A 16817-nucleotide genomic window follows, 5' to 3' on the forward strand; every position below is an offset into this window, starting at 1 on the left:
GGAGGGGGGATCCTCCACAAATTGAAGTTTCTTGGAATGACCAGGAGAGGACTGGGAGAAATTGAACAATTCATTGAGGATCAACACGCTTTTGTGCATAAAAAAACACTTCGGAATTTGATTTTTGAAAGTATTTTGATTGCAAAAGAGAGAATACATTGTAAGCAGAATTCTAGAAAAGTGGGGGAGCATTATTGGTTAGAGCACAAAAAAAAGAAGTTGTTACATTTCCCGAATAAATGATTCAAAAAATGTGAATCTTTTCTCTACCCAGATTTGTTTTGTACATTGGATTTTTCTTTTTTTTAACTTGGTCAGTAGAAATGTGTAAAACTTCACATTCTATCCTTGTACGGGATTAAAGTTGCCCAACTTTTATTTCCTTTCGACGAGAAACGACATGAAAAATCAAATTCCGAAAATCGAAAAAGCTTTAGCAATCGATGTTCAATGATTAAAATATTGAATGGTATCAACTTCAAGCACCTGTTCGTTAATTTCACATGTTTAGAGTTTTAATATTGCATGTCAAAAGTAATAGAAATTGTTCAAACCGGAAAACAGGTGTTTCATAAAAAGCCGAGAACATTCCTGCAAAAATATATTTCAATTTTTACCTCAAAGCTATCACTTTTAGAGACAATTTAAACGTAATGATATTGTTTAAAAATCGCGAAACTCATCCTCTTTTTGCAGAATTGCAAACCCCTTGAAAATGAGTACTGAGAATGGAGGCGGCAATGTCGCCAAGAAGAAAACCATCGAGGGAATTTACCAGAAGAAATCCCAACTGGAACACATTCTCCTTCGTCCCGACACCTACATCGGTTCAGTTGAATTTGTCCAAGAGCAAATGTGGGTCTTCGACAAGGAGAAAGGCACGATGGTTCAACGTGAAATTAAGTATGTACCAGGTCTCTATAAAATATTCGACGAGATCCTGGTGAACGCTGCTGACAACAAGCAGAGAGATGCCAACATGAACGTAATAAAAATCGACATTGACGCCGAAAACAACACGATTTCAGTCTGGAACAATGGAAAGGGCATTCCCGTAGCCATTCACAAAGAGGAGAACATGTACGTCCCCACCCTGATCTTTGGACATCTTCTCACCTCTTCAAACTACGACGATGAAGAAGAAAAAGTCACTGGAGGTCGTAACGGTTATGGTGCGAAGCTCTGCAACATCTTCTCACATCGTTTCACCGTCGAAACCGCTTCAAATGAATTCAAGAAGTCCTTGAAACAAACCTGGGGTAACAACATGGGAAAGGCCTCAGAGCCACGAATAAAAGAGTTCTTTGGTGAGGACTTCACCAAAGTCACCTTTTCCCCAGACTTGAAGAAATTTAAAATGGATAAATTGGACGATGACATAGTTGCTCTCATGTCCAGAAGAGCTTACGACGTTGCTGCATCTGCTCGAGGAGTGAAAGTTTTTTTAAATGGCACAAAAATCCCAATCAAATCGTTCAAGGACTATGTGGACTTATATATCAAGGGAAAAGAAGATGACACTGGGAATCCTCTGAAAATTGCTTACGAGAACTGTGGTCCTCGCTGGGAAGTTGCTGTCACACTTTCTGACAAAGGATTTCAGCAAATGTCGTTTGTCAATTCAATTGCTACGACTAAAGGAGGACGACATGTTGATCACGTGACTGATTTAATTGTTAAAAATCTCTTAGAGACTTTGAAGAAAAAGAACAAAGGGGGAATTACTATTAAGCCTTTTCAGATAAAAAACCATCTCTGGGTCTTTATCAATTGCTTGATTAATAACCCAACATTTGACTCTCAAACTAAGGAAAACATGACACTTCAAGCTAAATCGTTTGGATCAAAGTGTCCAATCACTGATAAATTCGTGGGTACAGTTACGAAAATTGGAATTGTAGAGTCAGTTTTGTCATGGGCCAAGTTCAAGGCAGACTCTCAATTACAGAAATTGGGACCCAAGTCTAAACAAAGGAAGTTACAGGGAATTCCAAAGCTTGAAGATGCCAATGATGCTGGAACTGCTAAGTCAATGAGCTGCACTCTGATTCTGACTGAGGGAGACTCTGCCAAGTCTATGGCAGTGTCCGGAATGGGATCAATTGGTCGAGACAAGTATGGAATCTTTCCACTCAGGGGTAAAATTCTCAATGTTCGAGAAGCTACCCATAAACAGATCCTTGAAAATGCAGAGATTAACAATTTGATCAAAATTCTGGGGCTCCAGTACAAGAAGAAGTACGAAACTGTCGATGATATGAAGACGTTGAGATATGGAAAAGTCATGATCATGACTGATCAGGATCAAGATGGTTCTCACATCAAGGGACTCCTGATCAATTTCATTCATCACAATTGGCCTTCACTTCTTAGGCGCGACTTTGTAGAAGAATTCATTACTCCAATTGTAAAAGCAACTAAGGGCTCCCAAGTATTATCATTTTACTCATTACCCGAATTTGAAGAGTGGAAAAAAGAGACTGCAAATTTCCACACGTACTACATAAAGTACTACAAAGGTTTGGGTACTTCTACTGCTAAAGAAACTAAAGAGTATTTTGCAAACATGGCAAGGCACAGAATTAGGTTCAGGTACGATGGAGAGCAGGACGATCAGAATATCATAATGGCTTTCAGCAAGAAGTGTGTAGAGCAGAGGAAAGATTGGCTGACGAATCATATGGACGAGACGAAGAGAAGAAAGGAGGTGGGACTTGGTGAGAGGTTTCTGTATCAGAAAGACACACGTGCTGTTTCCTTCTCGGACTTCATTAATGTTGAGTTGGTGCTTTTCAGTAATTATGATAATGTCAGATCGATTCCTAGCATGATTGATGGGTTCAAGCCTGGACAGAGAAAGGTGCTCTTCACTTGCTTCAAAAGAAATGATAAAAAAGAAGTGAAGGTAGCACAATTGTCTGGTTCTGTTGCTGAACACTCTGCCTACCATCATGGAGAGATGTCACTGACGACAACTATCATCAATCTCGCTCAGAACTTTGTTGGCAGCAATAACATCAATCTGTTGATGCCCATCGGTCAGTTCGGTACCAGGGCGCAAGGGGGGAAAGACTCTGCTAGTGGTAGGTACATTCACACTCGGCTCAGTTCACTAGCAAGATTCATCTTCCATAAACATGATGACGCTTTACTCAAGCATGAGTATGATGATCATCAGAAGATTGAGCCTGTTTTCTATATTCCCATTATACCAATGGTATTAGTTAATGGAGCTGATGGTATTGGGACTGGCTGGATGACAAAAATTCCTAATTATAATCCCAGGGAGATTATTGAGAATTTGTACAGAATGATGGACGGCGCAGAACCGAAACCTATGATCCCGTATTACAAGAACTTCAAGGGGACTATTGAGAGCTGTGGAGAATACAGGTGAGCTTTGAAAGCCGATCAAATTCGTTTCTGGTTTTCAGTACGAATTTCTTGAATTCACAACTCTGTCGAGCAAAAAATTTTCGCATTTTCAATCATTTTAGGAATATTTTTCGTACAAGTCAAAGAAAAAACATTGATTTTTATTAAAATGTAGTATAATTGTTCTTAAATTAAACAACTTTTTTTTTATTTCAAGGAAGTCTTGGTTCTGGAATTCAGAACTTTTGAGTTTTAAATAAATAACAACTTTGGTTTTCTCAAACTAACAACATCCACTTTATCAACTTTTGTTCATGAACTTTTTTTATCATTGGGAATACTGATGAGAATAATCATTTTCTATTTGTCTTATAATTCAATTGATTAGATTAGGCAGCTTGCACTTTTCATTTTTCATTCGATTGAAATTCAGCATCACAATTTCCTTTTTTCCCTCTCTGGGTCTCCTCCTGGGCCTTGCTCTGGACTTTGGATTTGGATGTTTCATTTCCTCTTCAATTAATCCATTGACAAAATCTCCCGTCAAAACTTCTCAATAATTTTCCGTTCTACTGAATGGAAAATAATTATTATCATCGGTAGGTACTCCCAACAATAAAAAAAGTGAATACACAAAAGTTAATAAAAAAAATATTTAAGGCCTGTGTGGATTATTTTTCGAACGCGATCTTGGTTGTTTTTTTTATTTTTGTAATCTGAAATGATCTCCAATTACTATTCAATTTTCCGGAATCCTAGTCTCCAAAAATTATGATTGTTACAATAAAAAAAAAGTTGAAAAAAGTAAAACGCGAGATCGTTAGTTACCATGATAAATTATCCATTCAATATTTCTTAAAAACGCTCTTTGAAAATGTTCAATTTTTTTTCTACTTCTTTTCATTGTACAATCATAATTTTTAGGGACTCCTGCGTGATGTAAAATCCAATGGAAATTGTGATATATTTTAGTTTATGAAGATTGAAAAACAATCGAGGTAACGTTCCAAAGATAATCTACCCGGGCCTTGATAAAAAAAATTTTTTTGCTTGAATTGCGTCAAATAGTCGTTTTTCGACTGTTTCATTTTGCCCCACTCTCCCTAAAAACACAATTTAACAAAACCTTCGAGGAAATTGAGGTCATTCAAAGGGCAATAAAAAGGCCTTTAGCATTATGGTCAGAAGTATGGCTTCTTGAGACGATGCATTATTCAAAAATATATTATATTGGTCTCATCTCTTATTTCTTTGTCCAACCACAGATATGTAATCTCAGGTGAAATCTCAATAATTGGTCCCGACAAAGTAGAAATCACAGAGTTGCCCGTTGGTTGTTGGACGCAGACTTACAAAGAAACAGTTCTCGAGCCAATGCTCCATGGATCAGACAAAGCACCAGCATTGATCACAGATTTCAAAGAATATCATACAGACGTTGATGTCAAATTTATCGTGACTCTACCGCGAGACAAACTCCAAGAACTCGAGAGAGAAGGTCTCCACAAAGCCTTCAAACTTCAGACGACAACATCAATCACTTCAATGTGCGCCTTCGATGAAGCCCAGTGTCTCCAGAAATACGATGGAGTCTTGCAAATTCTAAGGGGCTTTTATAAAGTACGAATGGATGCCTACATCAGGAGAAAAGAATATCTCCAAGGAATTCTGAAGGCTGAGGTCTCGAAACTCAGCAACCAAGCACGATTCATCGTGGAGAAGTGCGATGGAGACCTTATTATTGAGAATAAGAAGAAGAAGGACATGATTACTGAGCTCGTCAGAAAGAATTATGCTTCTGATCCAATTGTTGCTTGGAAATTGGCACAGAATAGAGTAGAAGTCTTGGTGAGTTATACTTCCTTTATTTGTCCCTAATTTGTCTCGTTAGAATTTTATACGTGGTAATGTGAATTTTAAAATGTCTCGCTACTGAAGGAACAAGAAGTGAGTTCAATGCAATTCATTCTAGTTAATAGATTGTAGATAGAAACCACTGGAGGAATACTGATTGGACATGAGTTGAACGAAAAGGTCTCAAGACAATTTATCTAAGAAACCTTTTCTGGAGGAAATTGTGTTGGCTAAAACAATTCGGATAGACTATAATGAATATCATAAAACCATCGATAAATATTACTTTTCAAATTCTGAAAATTCATAACGCCTTCATTTCTTCATTCCATCACCTCATTCACGTTTACAATAAATTGATCCAATAATAATGTATCGAATCACTAAAATCTGATCTTCAAGTGTAGTCTACTGATCCCTTTTCCCCCAGCACCCTCTTGATTTTTCTCCATCCCGCTCCAAGGAATTTTCTAATATTCTGATAAAAAATTTATGCATTTCTTCAGGAAGAGGTAGCTGAAAATCAAGAGGGGGATGAGCCGGTGCCAGCCTCTGCCATCGAGAAAGAGAATTACGACTATCTGTTGGGAATGACGATGTGGTCGCTCACGAAAGAGCGAAAAGATGAACTTTTGAAACAACGAGACATAAAAATTAGTGAGCTGCAGCGTCTGCAGGCAAAGTCACCGCCGGGTCTCTGGAAAGAGGATCTAGACGCTCTGATGGTGGAGCTCGATCGAGTTGAGGCTAAAGAACGTAAAGATGAGGAGAAACCCATGGGAGGAGTGAAGAAAACTGCTGCTAAACCACTCTACAAAGTAGACAACTCTCGTCGTATTGTTCCCACAATCGACAATGATCTCAAAAAACGAATTGAGAAAGCAGACATTGTATCCAAGGACAAGAAAGACGGAATAAAGAAAGCTCCACGAGGGAAGAAAGAGAAAGAGGCGATAAAAGAGGAGAAAGACGAGTTTGACGCTCTAGTGGAGTCCAACGCAAAGTCCCTGGAGGATAGACTAGGCACAAGCCCAGATAAAACTGATAAGAAGAAGAAAAAAGGAGGTGGAAGGCAAACAACACTGCCCTTCAAGCCAATTGACAAAAAGAAGAAGAAAAAATCAAGAGGAAGTGACGAGAGTGATGAGAGTGATCCGGACATTGATTTTGACACTTTATCACCACCTCCACCACCTAGAACACCAAGGCGAGCAGCTGCTGCTAAGAAGAAGTACAATTTGGATAGTGAGGATGAGAAGAGTAGTGATGTCGAACTGCTGAGTGATGATGAGGATAAAAAACCTTCGTCTGCTGCCTCTTCTGCTCCTGCAGCATCTTTATCACTTTCAACTGGTAAAGGTAATGATAGTGACTCTGAGGATGATTTCAAGTTTGATAAGAAAAATCCAACACATAAACCAAGTTCTGAAGAGCTTTTTGATTCATTGGTTGGAAATACACCTATCAAGTCTAGTGGAGATAAAGTTATGAGTTCTAGTGATGATTCACCCATTGTCAAACCTCCGGCAAAGAAGGCAAAAAGCGGTGGGGGGAAAAAGAAAGAGAATGGGGGACCTAAGGGAATGAAGAGGCCTATGAAGAAGGTGAACTCGTCTGATGAGAGTGATGACGACATTTATGAGGCAAGAGGGAAGAAGAAGGCGAGGAAGAGTGAGAGCTTCGATGATAGTATTGTGGATGATTCTCCCCCACCGAGAAAGGCTGGAGGAAGGGCTAGAAAAGCAGTTTCCTACGCCGTGGACTCGGATGACTCAGATTAAGGGATTTAGAATTAGTTAGGTTTACTTCTGTAGTGGAGTGGTGGAGAATGAAAGGTCAGTTTATTTTGCGAATATCTCGCAAAGTAATGGATCGAGGAAAAAATGTCAAAAAGCTATTTAAGCTTTCCACTCCACTACTAATTCAACAGTTTATGGTCCCCACGAGCTTTTGATAAGTCTTTGTGGTAATTAGGGAGTAATTCATTGATGTGTACGTGAATTGCAACGTTTTATAAGTATTCACGGGGAAGTGAAACTATTCAATCGTCAGAGAGATTTTTCTGCGGTCAAAAGGACTTTTCTCAAGTTTTCGGGAAGTTGAAATAAGAAAACACAGTTGATAATTTTAGATAGTCAAAAAATGAGAATTCGAAAGTTTTTTCACTTGGCAATTTGACCGATTTATTCACCTGGTAAAACGACTTTTCAACCCAACGATTTTGTATGTGAATTTTTTTTGTCTTTTCGAGTTGTACAGTAAACATGATTAATCTAGATGACTTATTAGAGTAATTAGAAGTGAGTGGAAGCGAAACTGCACATGAACGTCATTCGATGATTTTTAATTCTCTAACGTTCAATTAACAAAACTGACAATTTCCATGCAATCCTGTGTACTTTTTACATTGTCATTACAACGAGACTCACTCCAAGACATTGAAAATTAATAGGATAAGGATCATACAGATAGATAAGATTGTAGCTGGATCTTTCGAATTTTGTTAATTTACTCATTATGTGTATGTATTTCACTTCAACAAAATAATGAAAATTCAGAGGTGAGGTGAAACCTAACTTATTTCGATAATGCATGATTTTAGCAGTACATGTCAAGAAATATTTTTGAGTGGAATCATCTCAGCTACACAAGTCTTCTACTATTTTCTGCTAATGCCTCTCGTTTTCAAACTAAAGCTGAAATTACAAAATAATAATAATAATAATAATTTTCTTACGAGAACAAAAATCGGAAATCGTAAATAATAATTATTTGTAAAACTTTGTAATGAATGACACTCACCTGAACATTTTGAACTCCGTGTCTGGTATTGGTCTGATAGATAATGAAAATTTGTTCGAATGAGTATGAATGTTGAATTGAAGAATTAATGTTTGAATAAAAAATCTGAATTAAAATTGTTGCTCTGGTTTTTAATTTTCTCCTTCTTTCCCTAAATAAAGTTGCGTGGAATAGGGAGGGGGATTAGGATTTCGAAGCAAACCAGATCAGAATTTGTATTCTCTTTTCTCACGATTCCACTTTTTTTAGAAATAAATCATGCCCACACTATAAAACAATTAAAAATCAAGAAATACCTACGCTGCTCCATTATTCAACTAATCAAGAAATAATGACTATTGAATGGACCAATGCGTTTTACTTACTTATTTTATATTGGTTGTTTTTTTTGTGAAAAAAAACAGGGAAAAAAATGCGAATTTTCATCGTTTTTGTTATCGACATTTTTTTCAAATCGCGTTAACTATAATACAAAGCAAAAGGGCACTTGATAAAATAACTTAGTCTTCTATTTTCATAATTATTAATATCTATATAACATACATATATAAAACAAATTGAGTAAAGCGACTAATCGATTCAGGTTTGTAAAATTATAATGATTATTAAAAAAAAAAAATTCTTTTTAGATTGACATATTTTTCCAATTTTTCATCCCTGGACGATACAAATAAAAATGTCAAAGTCCCGAAGAAGAAGGAAAAAAAATGAATTAGTTATTAATTCATTACTTGAGTAATTAATCGATTCAGCAGTGAAATATTTAACTTTTTGAAAATTCTTCCATTGTCAAACAATTTTATACAGATCCAATTTGACATTCGAAACGAGTGTCAATTTACAAGAATTGAGAGTTAAAAATTTGATATAACTGTTGCCAATTTACTGTCGAATCGAATTAATTAGGGAGTTCTTTTTCGTTATATGGAATCAATCAAAATTGTGGAATTAAAAATAAAAGGGAGAACAATGATATGCAATATGTGAGAAATCAATTCAAAACGATTTTTTTGATTTCCTTCGGTTTTTAGTTTTTTCGTATGATATATACACGCATGCTAGATTGTAACAATTGTTCGATTTGTTTTCTTCATTGCAAATATGCCATTATTCTCATACCACACACTAGACAACACATGAATCATCACATAGGAAATAACTGAAATGACAAAAGAAAAATGTCTAATTACTTGTTAATGCTTCATTAATTTTCTTTTTCACTATGTTTTGTAATTCTTAATCCACCAAAAATATGAACCGAAAATTGCGTAAAAAGGACATTTACTTTTGAAATTTTGAATATTTATTTGTTGTTTTCACTCACACCATCCCAATCATTCCAATTTTTTCCACGAAAAGAAGTGTAGAAAAACCGACTCAAAATGATAAAATGAAAAAAAAATATATTTTTCACTTGCATGAAACGTTTTTTAATATTTTTTTTCTTGCTTTGTTTAATTCACAAAAACTTATCACATGTTTATCTCAATTTTTTCATCATTTCTCAAATCCTTACATTATTCAATTTTTCCTCATTTCTCACTTCATTTACATTTTTTAATTCTCATTCAAGCACTAGTTTTGTTTTTTCTTTCGAATCAGCTCACTGTTCGATACAAGGAACAATAACACAATTTAATATTCTTGTCATTTTTACGGACACAACATTTCTTATTGTTGTGTTGTTTGAATTCAACAGTAAAACGATAAAACGTTAAATATCAATTTCTCCCACTTCGGTTAATGTCAGATTAATCTGATAATGAGGTATTTCAGGAAAAAATGTAAGGAATGTTTTGTAAGGAATTTCTTCGTCCACAAAAAAATTTCTTGATACTTTCCCCTAAAATCCCTCATTCCTTGAAGGAACAAAGATACCAAATTTGACTAAACTACGTTTTACCGCTTCACTCCAGAATAACTGTATTAATGATTTTTCGTTCGTGATATTTTGCGTGTATAATTTCCTCTCTCTCATAACTGAAATAAAAAGAATCAGTTATTTTATCATTCCTACTATTATGCTCTTATTTTTGATTCCACAAAAATGCACTGATTATTTTAATCAATGAAATTCTATGTCGTCATTGATAGTAATTTTGTTAGTAATTCCTCCTTCATCGAGAGGGATGAAATTAAATTGTTTAATTCATGAATTTTCTTTTACCGGTGATTATTGTGGCAGGGTGAATGTCTGTGTTTGTAACAGTGATGTCTGAATAATTTTTTTCCTTTATCCATCATTTTACTTGTATTTACACTTGGATTAATTATTAATTTCTTACATTCACTGTATTTTTAATTTTTATTTATTTTATTTTTTCATTATTTCACTGTTTTTATTTTGTTTAATTACTTAGTTTTGTTTTTTTCTCCTCTTTTAATTGATGCATAAATGGTGTGCAGTTTGAGTGTCCTCTCATACAGATTTGGCATTTTTATTTTTTTAAATCTTCTTCTCGTTTCTTTAAAATTTAATTTAATTATCGATGAAAAGTCCCTCACTTTATTTTTCACTCTGTCCCATTTATTTTTAACCTACTGAACAAAAAAAACATGTCCCAATTCATTTGGGCATCTCCAAATGTTTTTCAAGCAGTACTTGTCGATTACTCCAGTGTCTTCAGCTTCTTGCAGGCTTTTTTGTAATAGAAAATGAAAAAACCAAAAACGAATTGTACATTATTTCATGTTTTTTACTACGAGCTGCTCGATGCATTCATGCCACTGAACATTCCAGTTGTAAATGAGGTCTGTTGCTGTTGTTGCTGCTGCTGCTGTATTTGTTGTTGTTGCTGCTGCTGGGCTTGTTGCTGCTGTTGGCTATTTGCTTGACGTCCGTGCTTTGGCACTGGTGGCTGGAGGTATTCATGTCTTGCTAATGTCAGTACATCGATTCTCTCTTCTTTTCTGTATGCCAGACAACTTCGTATAAAACTCTGTAAAAATAGTAATATATCGTCAGTCATTCTTACATTGAGGGAAAGAGGAGTTGGAAGAAATCCATGTAGAGAACATTGTGAAAAAATATATGGCAGATTCTTCCAAATATCGTCCTGGTCATTGGCGTCAAATTTTGGATTGGGCTGCGAGTTTTACCCTTTGTTGTATATATATTGAGGAGAGATTTGTTCTAACTTTTTAGTCTCGTAACTCTATTAATAATGGAGAAACCTCAGATGGAAGTTTTTTTCTATTTGCTATTCAATTGAATCTGACGGCTACAGTTTCAATTTTGCAAAAAAATCTTTCATAGATTTTTTTTAGGAACAATCCTGAATTTCCCTTAAAATCGACTTTTTCCTCAAAATTATGCGTAAATTCATTATTCCATCACATCGAATTGAAAATAAAGTTTTCCTTCGAAAGAACATATTTTTTCACGCATTCACCGAGAATTTCAAAATTAGAACTTGTGATACATGTTGAGCAATTCCACTAGATGAGTGCAAAAATCGACAATTTCCTTGAAATTCCAAGGATTTAATGTTCGACAACAGTATAAAATTATTAGTAAACAGTCGAAAAGTAATTTTGCATAATTGTCTTTATTAATTTTCTAACCGTTACACATAACCGTGCTTTCGTTGGAAAGGAAACCTTAAATAGTTGTTGGTTATCATGAAATTACTCAGTTTTTCATCAGCAGTTCCAATTTAAAATTTTAGATGAATGCGTGAAAAATATGCTCTTTCGAAGGAAGAAATTTATTTTCAATTCGAAGCGGTGAAACAATAAATTTACGCATAATTTTGAAGAAAAAATCGATTTTAAGGGTCAAGGACTGATGAAAGGAAAAAATTGACATTTTTTCGGACAATGCAGGATTATTCCTAAAAAAAATCTATGTAAAATTTTTTTGTAACATTGAAACTGTGGCCGTCAGATTTAATTGAAAAGGAAATAGAAAAAAGGTTTCTCCACTATTAACAGAGTTACGAGGCTAAAAATTTAGGACAAAGGTCTCCTGAATATGTACACCAAAGGGTAAAACTTGTAGCCCAATCGAAAATTTGACCCCGAAAACCAGAACGATATTTGAGAGAATCTGCCATATGAACTCTAGAAAGCTCTCTATGGAGTTTCTTCAACTTATCTCATATTCTTTACCCTTTGGTCGAATAATTTTTCCAAACTTATTTTGTTCCCACAGAAATGGATTTTCATTCGTAAAATGAATTCTTCAATTAAGGCCCAGATGGATCATCGTTCGAACGCTATTTCGATTGTTTTTCCATCTTCATAATGTAAAATATGTCGCAATTTCCATTGGATTTTACATCACGCAGGAGTCCCGAAAAATTATGATTGTACAATCAAAAAAAGTAGGAAAAAAACTGAACATTTTTAGAGAGCGTTTTCAATAAAGATTAAGAAATAAATCCGATAGAGAGGAAATAGTGAATGGATAATTTATCATGGTAACTAACGATCTGACAGCCATTGACTACTGTGACAAATGACGACTTAACGGTCTCCAATTGCTATTCAGTTTTACATAGCCCTGGAGTCTCCATTAGGAGACTCCAGGGCTATGCAAAACTGAATAGCAATTGGAGATCATTTCAGATTATCAAAATAAATAAAAACAACTAAGATCACGTTCGAACGATAATCCACCCGGGCCTTATTTTGATAAGGAGTCTCCTAATGGAGACTCCAGGGCTATGTAAAACTGAATAGCAATTGGAGATCATTTCAGATTATCAAAATAAATAAAAACAACTAAGATCACGTTCGAACGATAATCCACCCGGGCCTTATTTTGATAAGGAGTCTCCTAATGGAGACTCCAGGGCTATGTAAAACTGAATAGCAATTGGAGATCATTTCAGATTATCAAAATAAATAAAAACAACTAAGATCACGTTCGAACGATAATCCACCCGGGCCTTATTTTGATAAGGAGTCTCCTAATGGAGACTCCAGGGCTATGTAAAACTGAATAGCAATTGGAGATCATTTCAGATTATCAAAATAAATAAAAACAACTAAGATCACGTTCGAACGATAATCCACCCGGGCCTTAAATGAATTCAAAAGAACTTCATCAAATGTTTCAATCAGTTAATAGAAATTTAAAAGGAAACTCTTAAAAAGAGAAGTCCAAGATAGTAAATATAAATTCTTCTATTGTTATGTAATTAAATATAATTACCTTAGCTTCGTTGCTAACTGTCGGTTTATTCGCAAACTGTACCTCAGTTGCTTTCAATATGGTATTCTCTTCCAATATAGTCGCTTGCGACTGATTATGGCCGAATGGCTGTAAAGGATTGTAAAATTGAATAAAACATTTGATAATTGAATTCTTATTGGAGGGAAGCAAAAATTTCAATTGCTTACTTCCCATCAGCATAATTATAAGTCAAATGATTTACAATCATTACCTTTTTACCATAGAGGCACTGATAGAAAATAACTCCTACACTCCATACATCAACCTTTGACGATATTTTAGGTGGGTTTTTCCCAACTACAAAACACTCTGGTGGTAAATACCTGCAACAAAAAAAAAACTAATATTCTTCAAGTCAAGAACAACAAATCAGTAGTAAACTAGAGGAAGAATATCAGTTGGAAAAAAATATACAGGTTATTTTTAGAGTATCTTTGGAACGAATAAATTTTGCGCATAATGTTATTTTCTGTCAAATATATTTTAACACTGATCATAAATTAAGTGCTTTCAAACATTCCTCTGTAAACCTGCTTGTTCTAGAGATGATTGTCAAATAATCAATATGATATCATGACCACTTTATGATAGGAAATTCCAACCAATTTGATTGCATTGATATTATGATTTAAAATACAAACCAGTACGTTCCAGCTCCCTGCGATGTCAAGTCCATTCCATGATCAGGATTGTAGTTCTCCTCGTCCATGACTTTGCTCAAACCAAAATCTGTTATCTTAATCTCCCCACAAACATTCCCCTCAGTCAACAGGATGTTACCTATTCAGAACAAAAAAATAAAATTAATTCATGAAACAATCGATACTGGCCATGCCAAGCATAAAACTATTGAAAAATGTTTAGTCAATTTATTTACCTGGTTTAAGGTCATAATGTATGACAGGTGGTTTTATTTCGTTAAGGTACTTCAACGCTGAGACAACTTGCATAACAATTGATCTTGCCTCTCTCTCAGGAATCATTTTATGCTGAAAAACAAATGAATGAATAATCCATTAGTGATTGAATTGGAAATTCATAAAAATCAGTAGTAAAGCCCGTTCAAGAGAAAATACTCAGAGACCACGGTGTTGTCAAGACAATATTCAACAGTTAAAAATAATTTCAGAATCTCCTCTCAAAAGAAAATTGAAAGGTATAAAAGCAAAGCTGGTTACACTCCTGGATATTTCAAAATGAAATATCTAAAAACCAAATAATAAATAAGAAGTTGAATTCCAACTTTCTCATCCTTAATATACAGTAGTGCTATCATCAAACCAGTATCGAAGTGATAAAACATGATGAGTCAACTACACTTCGAGGTCAGCTTTCGATAAATATCTTTGAATCTAAAGGAGACATTTTCTGCAAAGCAAAGTTCGTGATGTGAAAACGTCTCTACAGAAAGGACAATTGGCGATCTGTTCTTAAGTTGAGGAAAATACTGCTAAAAAATGACCTCATAAAGTGATTTTGACACCTCATCTACCTTCCTAATAAAAGTATAAATTACCTGTTTGAGATAAAAGTCAAGATCATGACCATCACAGTATTCCAAAACTGTACAAAATGAATTGGCATCAATCTCAAAAACATCATAGAGCTTGACAACTCTCGGATGATCGAGTGCTTTGTGTATATTATACTCCCTCAATGCATGTTTAATATAATTGGCTTTCTTATCCTCTTTCCAGTCTTTATTTAATTGATGTACCTTACACGCAACATAGCGCTGTTCCTTGAGATCAAATGCTTTATGTACCTCACTAAAACCACCTTTTCCTAATAACATAAGTAATAGGTAACGTTCATTCAGTACTGGATGTGAATTGAAACGTGATTGGTCCTCATTGTGTATTCTTTTTAATTCCCTAATGTGTAAATTTCGTTCTCTCTCCAATTTTTCCATCTCAAGTTGCAAATCAGCGTCCTCCTTCTTCAATGCACTCTGACGTAATTTGAGTATTTCATCTGCCTCGTAATATTCTTGCCATGTGTACGAACCAGGCACAGCATCGGGCTTCAAAAATGTTGCTTCAGTACCATTATGCAGTGATGGCTGTGGTTGACTACGTTTACGACCAGTTTCACTATTTGATGGCCTCTTTTTTAATAATAATTTTTTTTGCCTGTCAATCTCCTCACGTTCAGTCGATATTTCCTCCTGTCTACGTGCTAATTCTTGAAATGCATAACCATCCGTCCAATTTTCTTGAAACGTAGCACCAACACGTTGGGTTACAAATTGTCCAAGTCTCAGTCTATTTTGCATACATCTTTGCCTAGCCTCTTTCTTCTCGATATTTGATTTCTCTTTAAGAAGTTTCTTTACAACGTCTATACATTTATTTATATGAGATTTGTGCTGTTCTAGAATTTTCTGTTGATTCGCCATTTGATGCCTTAATTCTTCGGTTGTCTATAATGAAAAATTATGAATAATAATTTGTGGAGATTATCGTGTGAATAACTTCCAAGGGAAACAGTAAGTTTAGAAAGAAGTGTAAGGAGTATTTCTATTAAAATTTTAATTTTCTGGAGAAAGAAGCCTGTCGAGGAATCTTAACCAACTTATCAGTATTGAAATTATTGTCGAGCTCCAATGAGACACTTACTCTATTTAATTCGTCAATTTTATTATTACGTAGTTCTAAATCTGACGATGCCTGAGACTCAAATTCCTGTATCCTCTGACAAGTGAGTTCCGTCTAAAAACAGACAAGATTTGTTATAGATTAAACAAGTTCCTTGAGAATTTGGATGAAATTATTTTTGTCATAGTCTACTACATTAAATATCGGTTCTCTATATAAAAAAAATACCTTGAGCACCGCAATTCGAATGGGTTCAATGAGAAATAGTAAATAAAGTAGAAATAACAATAACATTAATAATAATAATAATAATAATCATGCATTCATCAAAATAAGCGAATAGTCTGGAAGGCGAGAACAATTTTCCCAAGAATGTTCACCATCCCAAAAATTTTGAAAAACCAAAAAAATTACAGCGAAGTGATGGACACGAGACATGTTCAAAAGAGTTTAGCTGAATACTCTGTAAATATCTTTTAAACTATCGAACCGAGGGCATACTTTAACACCGCCACAATGTTTTTTTGGCTAAATAACCAAGAACACACGATGAATGACACTTGATGTCTAACACATGCCATGCATTTCACATCTTATGAAAACACATTGTTTTACAAATCATCAACTTAAACAATTAAGTAATTCTGTAGGCATATTTTATGCATCTTGATTGACACATTTAATATATCCACCGATCTAGACTGTACACATTCTGTAAATGCAATTTCACGGAAAATACAATGTGTACTTCAAATTCCGCATTGTGTTGTTCTGATTGACACATGTGCAGTTCGTCATGTGTCAATCCAACGTGTCTAATTCAGAGGTGTGTGATTCTAATGTGTGTAATTCGGACATGTGCAATTCGGACTGTGATTAAAATTCTAACTAATTAACTCCTATGACCTCTCTATAACGCCTCTTGACTCCCATGAGCCTTCCAATCCCCATATAATTTCCGTATGACCACTATGACATTCATATACCCCCCATGACTCTTCTTGACCCTC

At 34.9% G+C, this 16817-nt stretch overlaps 2 protein-coding genes across 6 annotated transcripts in view; one reads left to right on the forward strand and one right to left on the reverse strand.

Moving 5' to 3' along the window:
- Positions 1-8141, forward strand: part of LOC107046461 (DNA topoisomerase 2) — an 8891-nt gene extending 750 nt beyond the window's left edge. For 2 of the 3 annotated variants that reach the window (XM_015269073.1, XM_015269075.1), the window contains 4 exons: positions 697-3393; positions 4641-5223; positions 5314-5322; positions 5736-8141. In XM_015269073.1, coding sequence (XP_015124559.1) covers positions 697-3393; positions 4641-5223; positions 5314-5322; positions 5736-7010 — 4564 coding nt within the window. In that variant the 3' untranslated portion in view covers positions 7011-8141. The remainder of the gene's footprint in view (positions 1-696; positions 3394-4640; positions 5224-5313; positions 5323-5735) is intronic. The other variant, XM_015269074.1, reaches the window with a different exon arrangement.
- A 377-nt stretch (positions 8142-8518) lies between these two features.
- LOC107046462 (serine/threonine-protein kinase tousled-like 2) overlaps positions 8519-16817 on the reverse strand; it is a gene marked incomplete at its 5' end in the record, with an annotated part of 32945 nt that continues 24646 nt past the window's right edge. For all 3 annotated transcript variants that reach the window (XM_015269077.2, XM_015269078.2, XM_015269076.2), the window contains 7 exon segments: positions 8519-10970; positions 13190-13297; positions 13422-13533; positions 13852-13990; positions 14088-14199; positions 14727-15632; positions 15829-15921. In XM_015269077.2, the coding sequence (XP_015124563.1) occupies positions 10731-10970; positions 13190-13297; positions 13422-13533; positions 13852-13990; positions 14088-14199; positions 14727-15632; positions 15829-15921 (1710 nt within the window).

The sequence above is a fragment of the Diachasma alloeum genome, unplaced genomic scaffold (genome assembly GCF_001412515.2).
Source record: "Diachasma alloeum isolate Michigan unplaced genomic scaffold, Dall2.0 Dall_scaffold_01408, whole genome shotgun sequence".
Taxonomy (NCBI): domain Eukaryota; kingdom Metazoa; phylum Arthropoda; class Insecta; order Hymenoptera; family Braconidae; genus Diachasma; species Diachasma alloeum.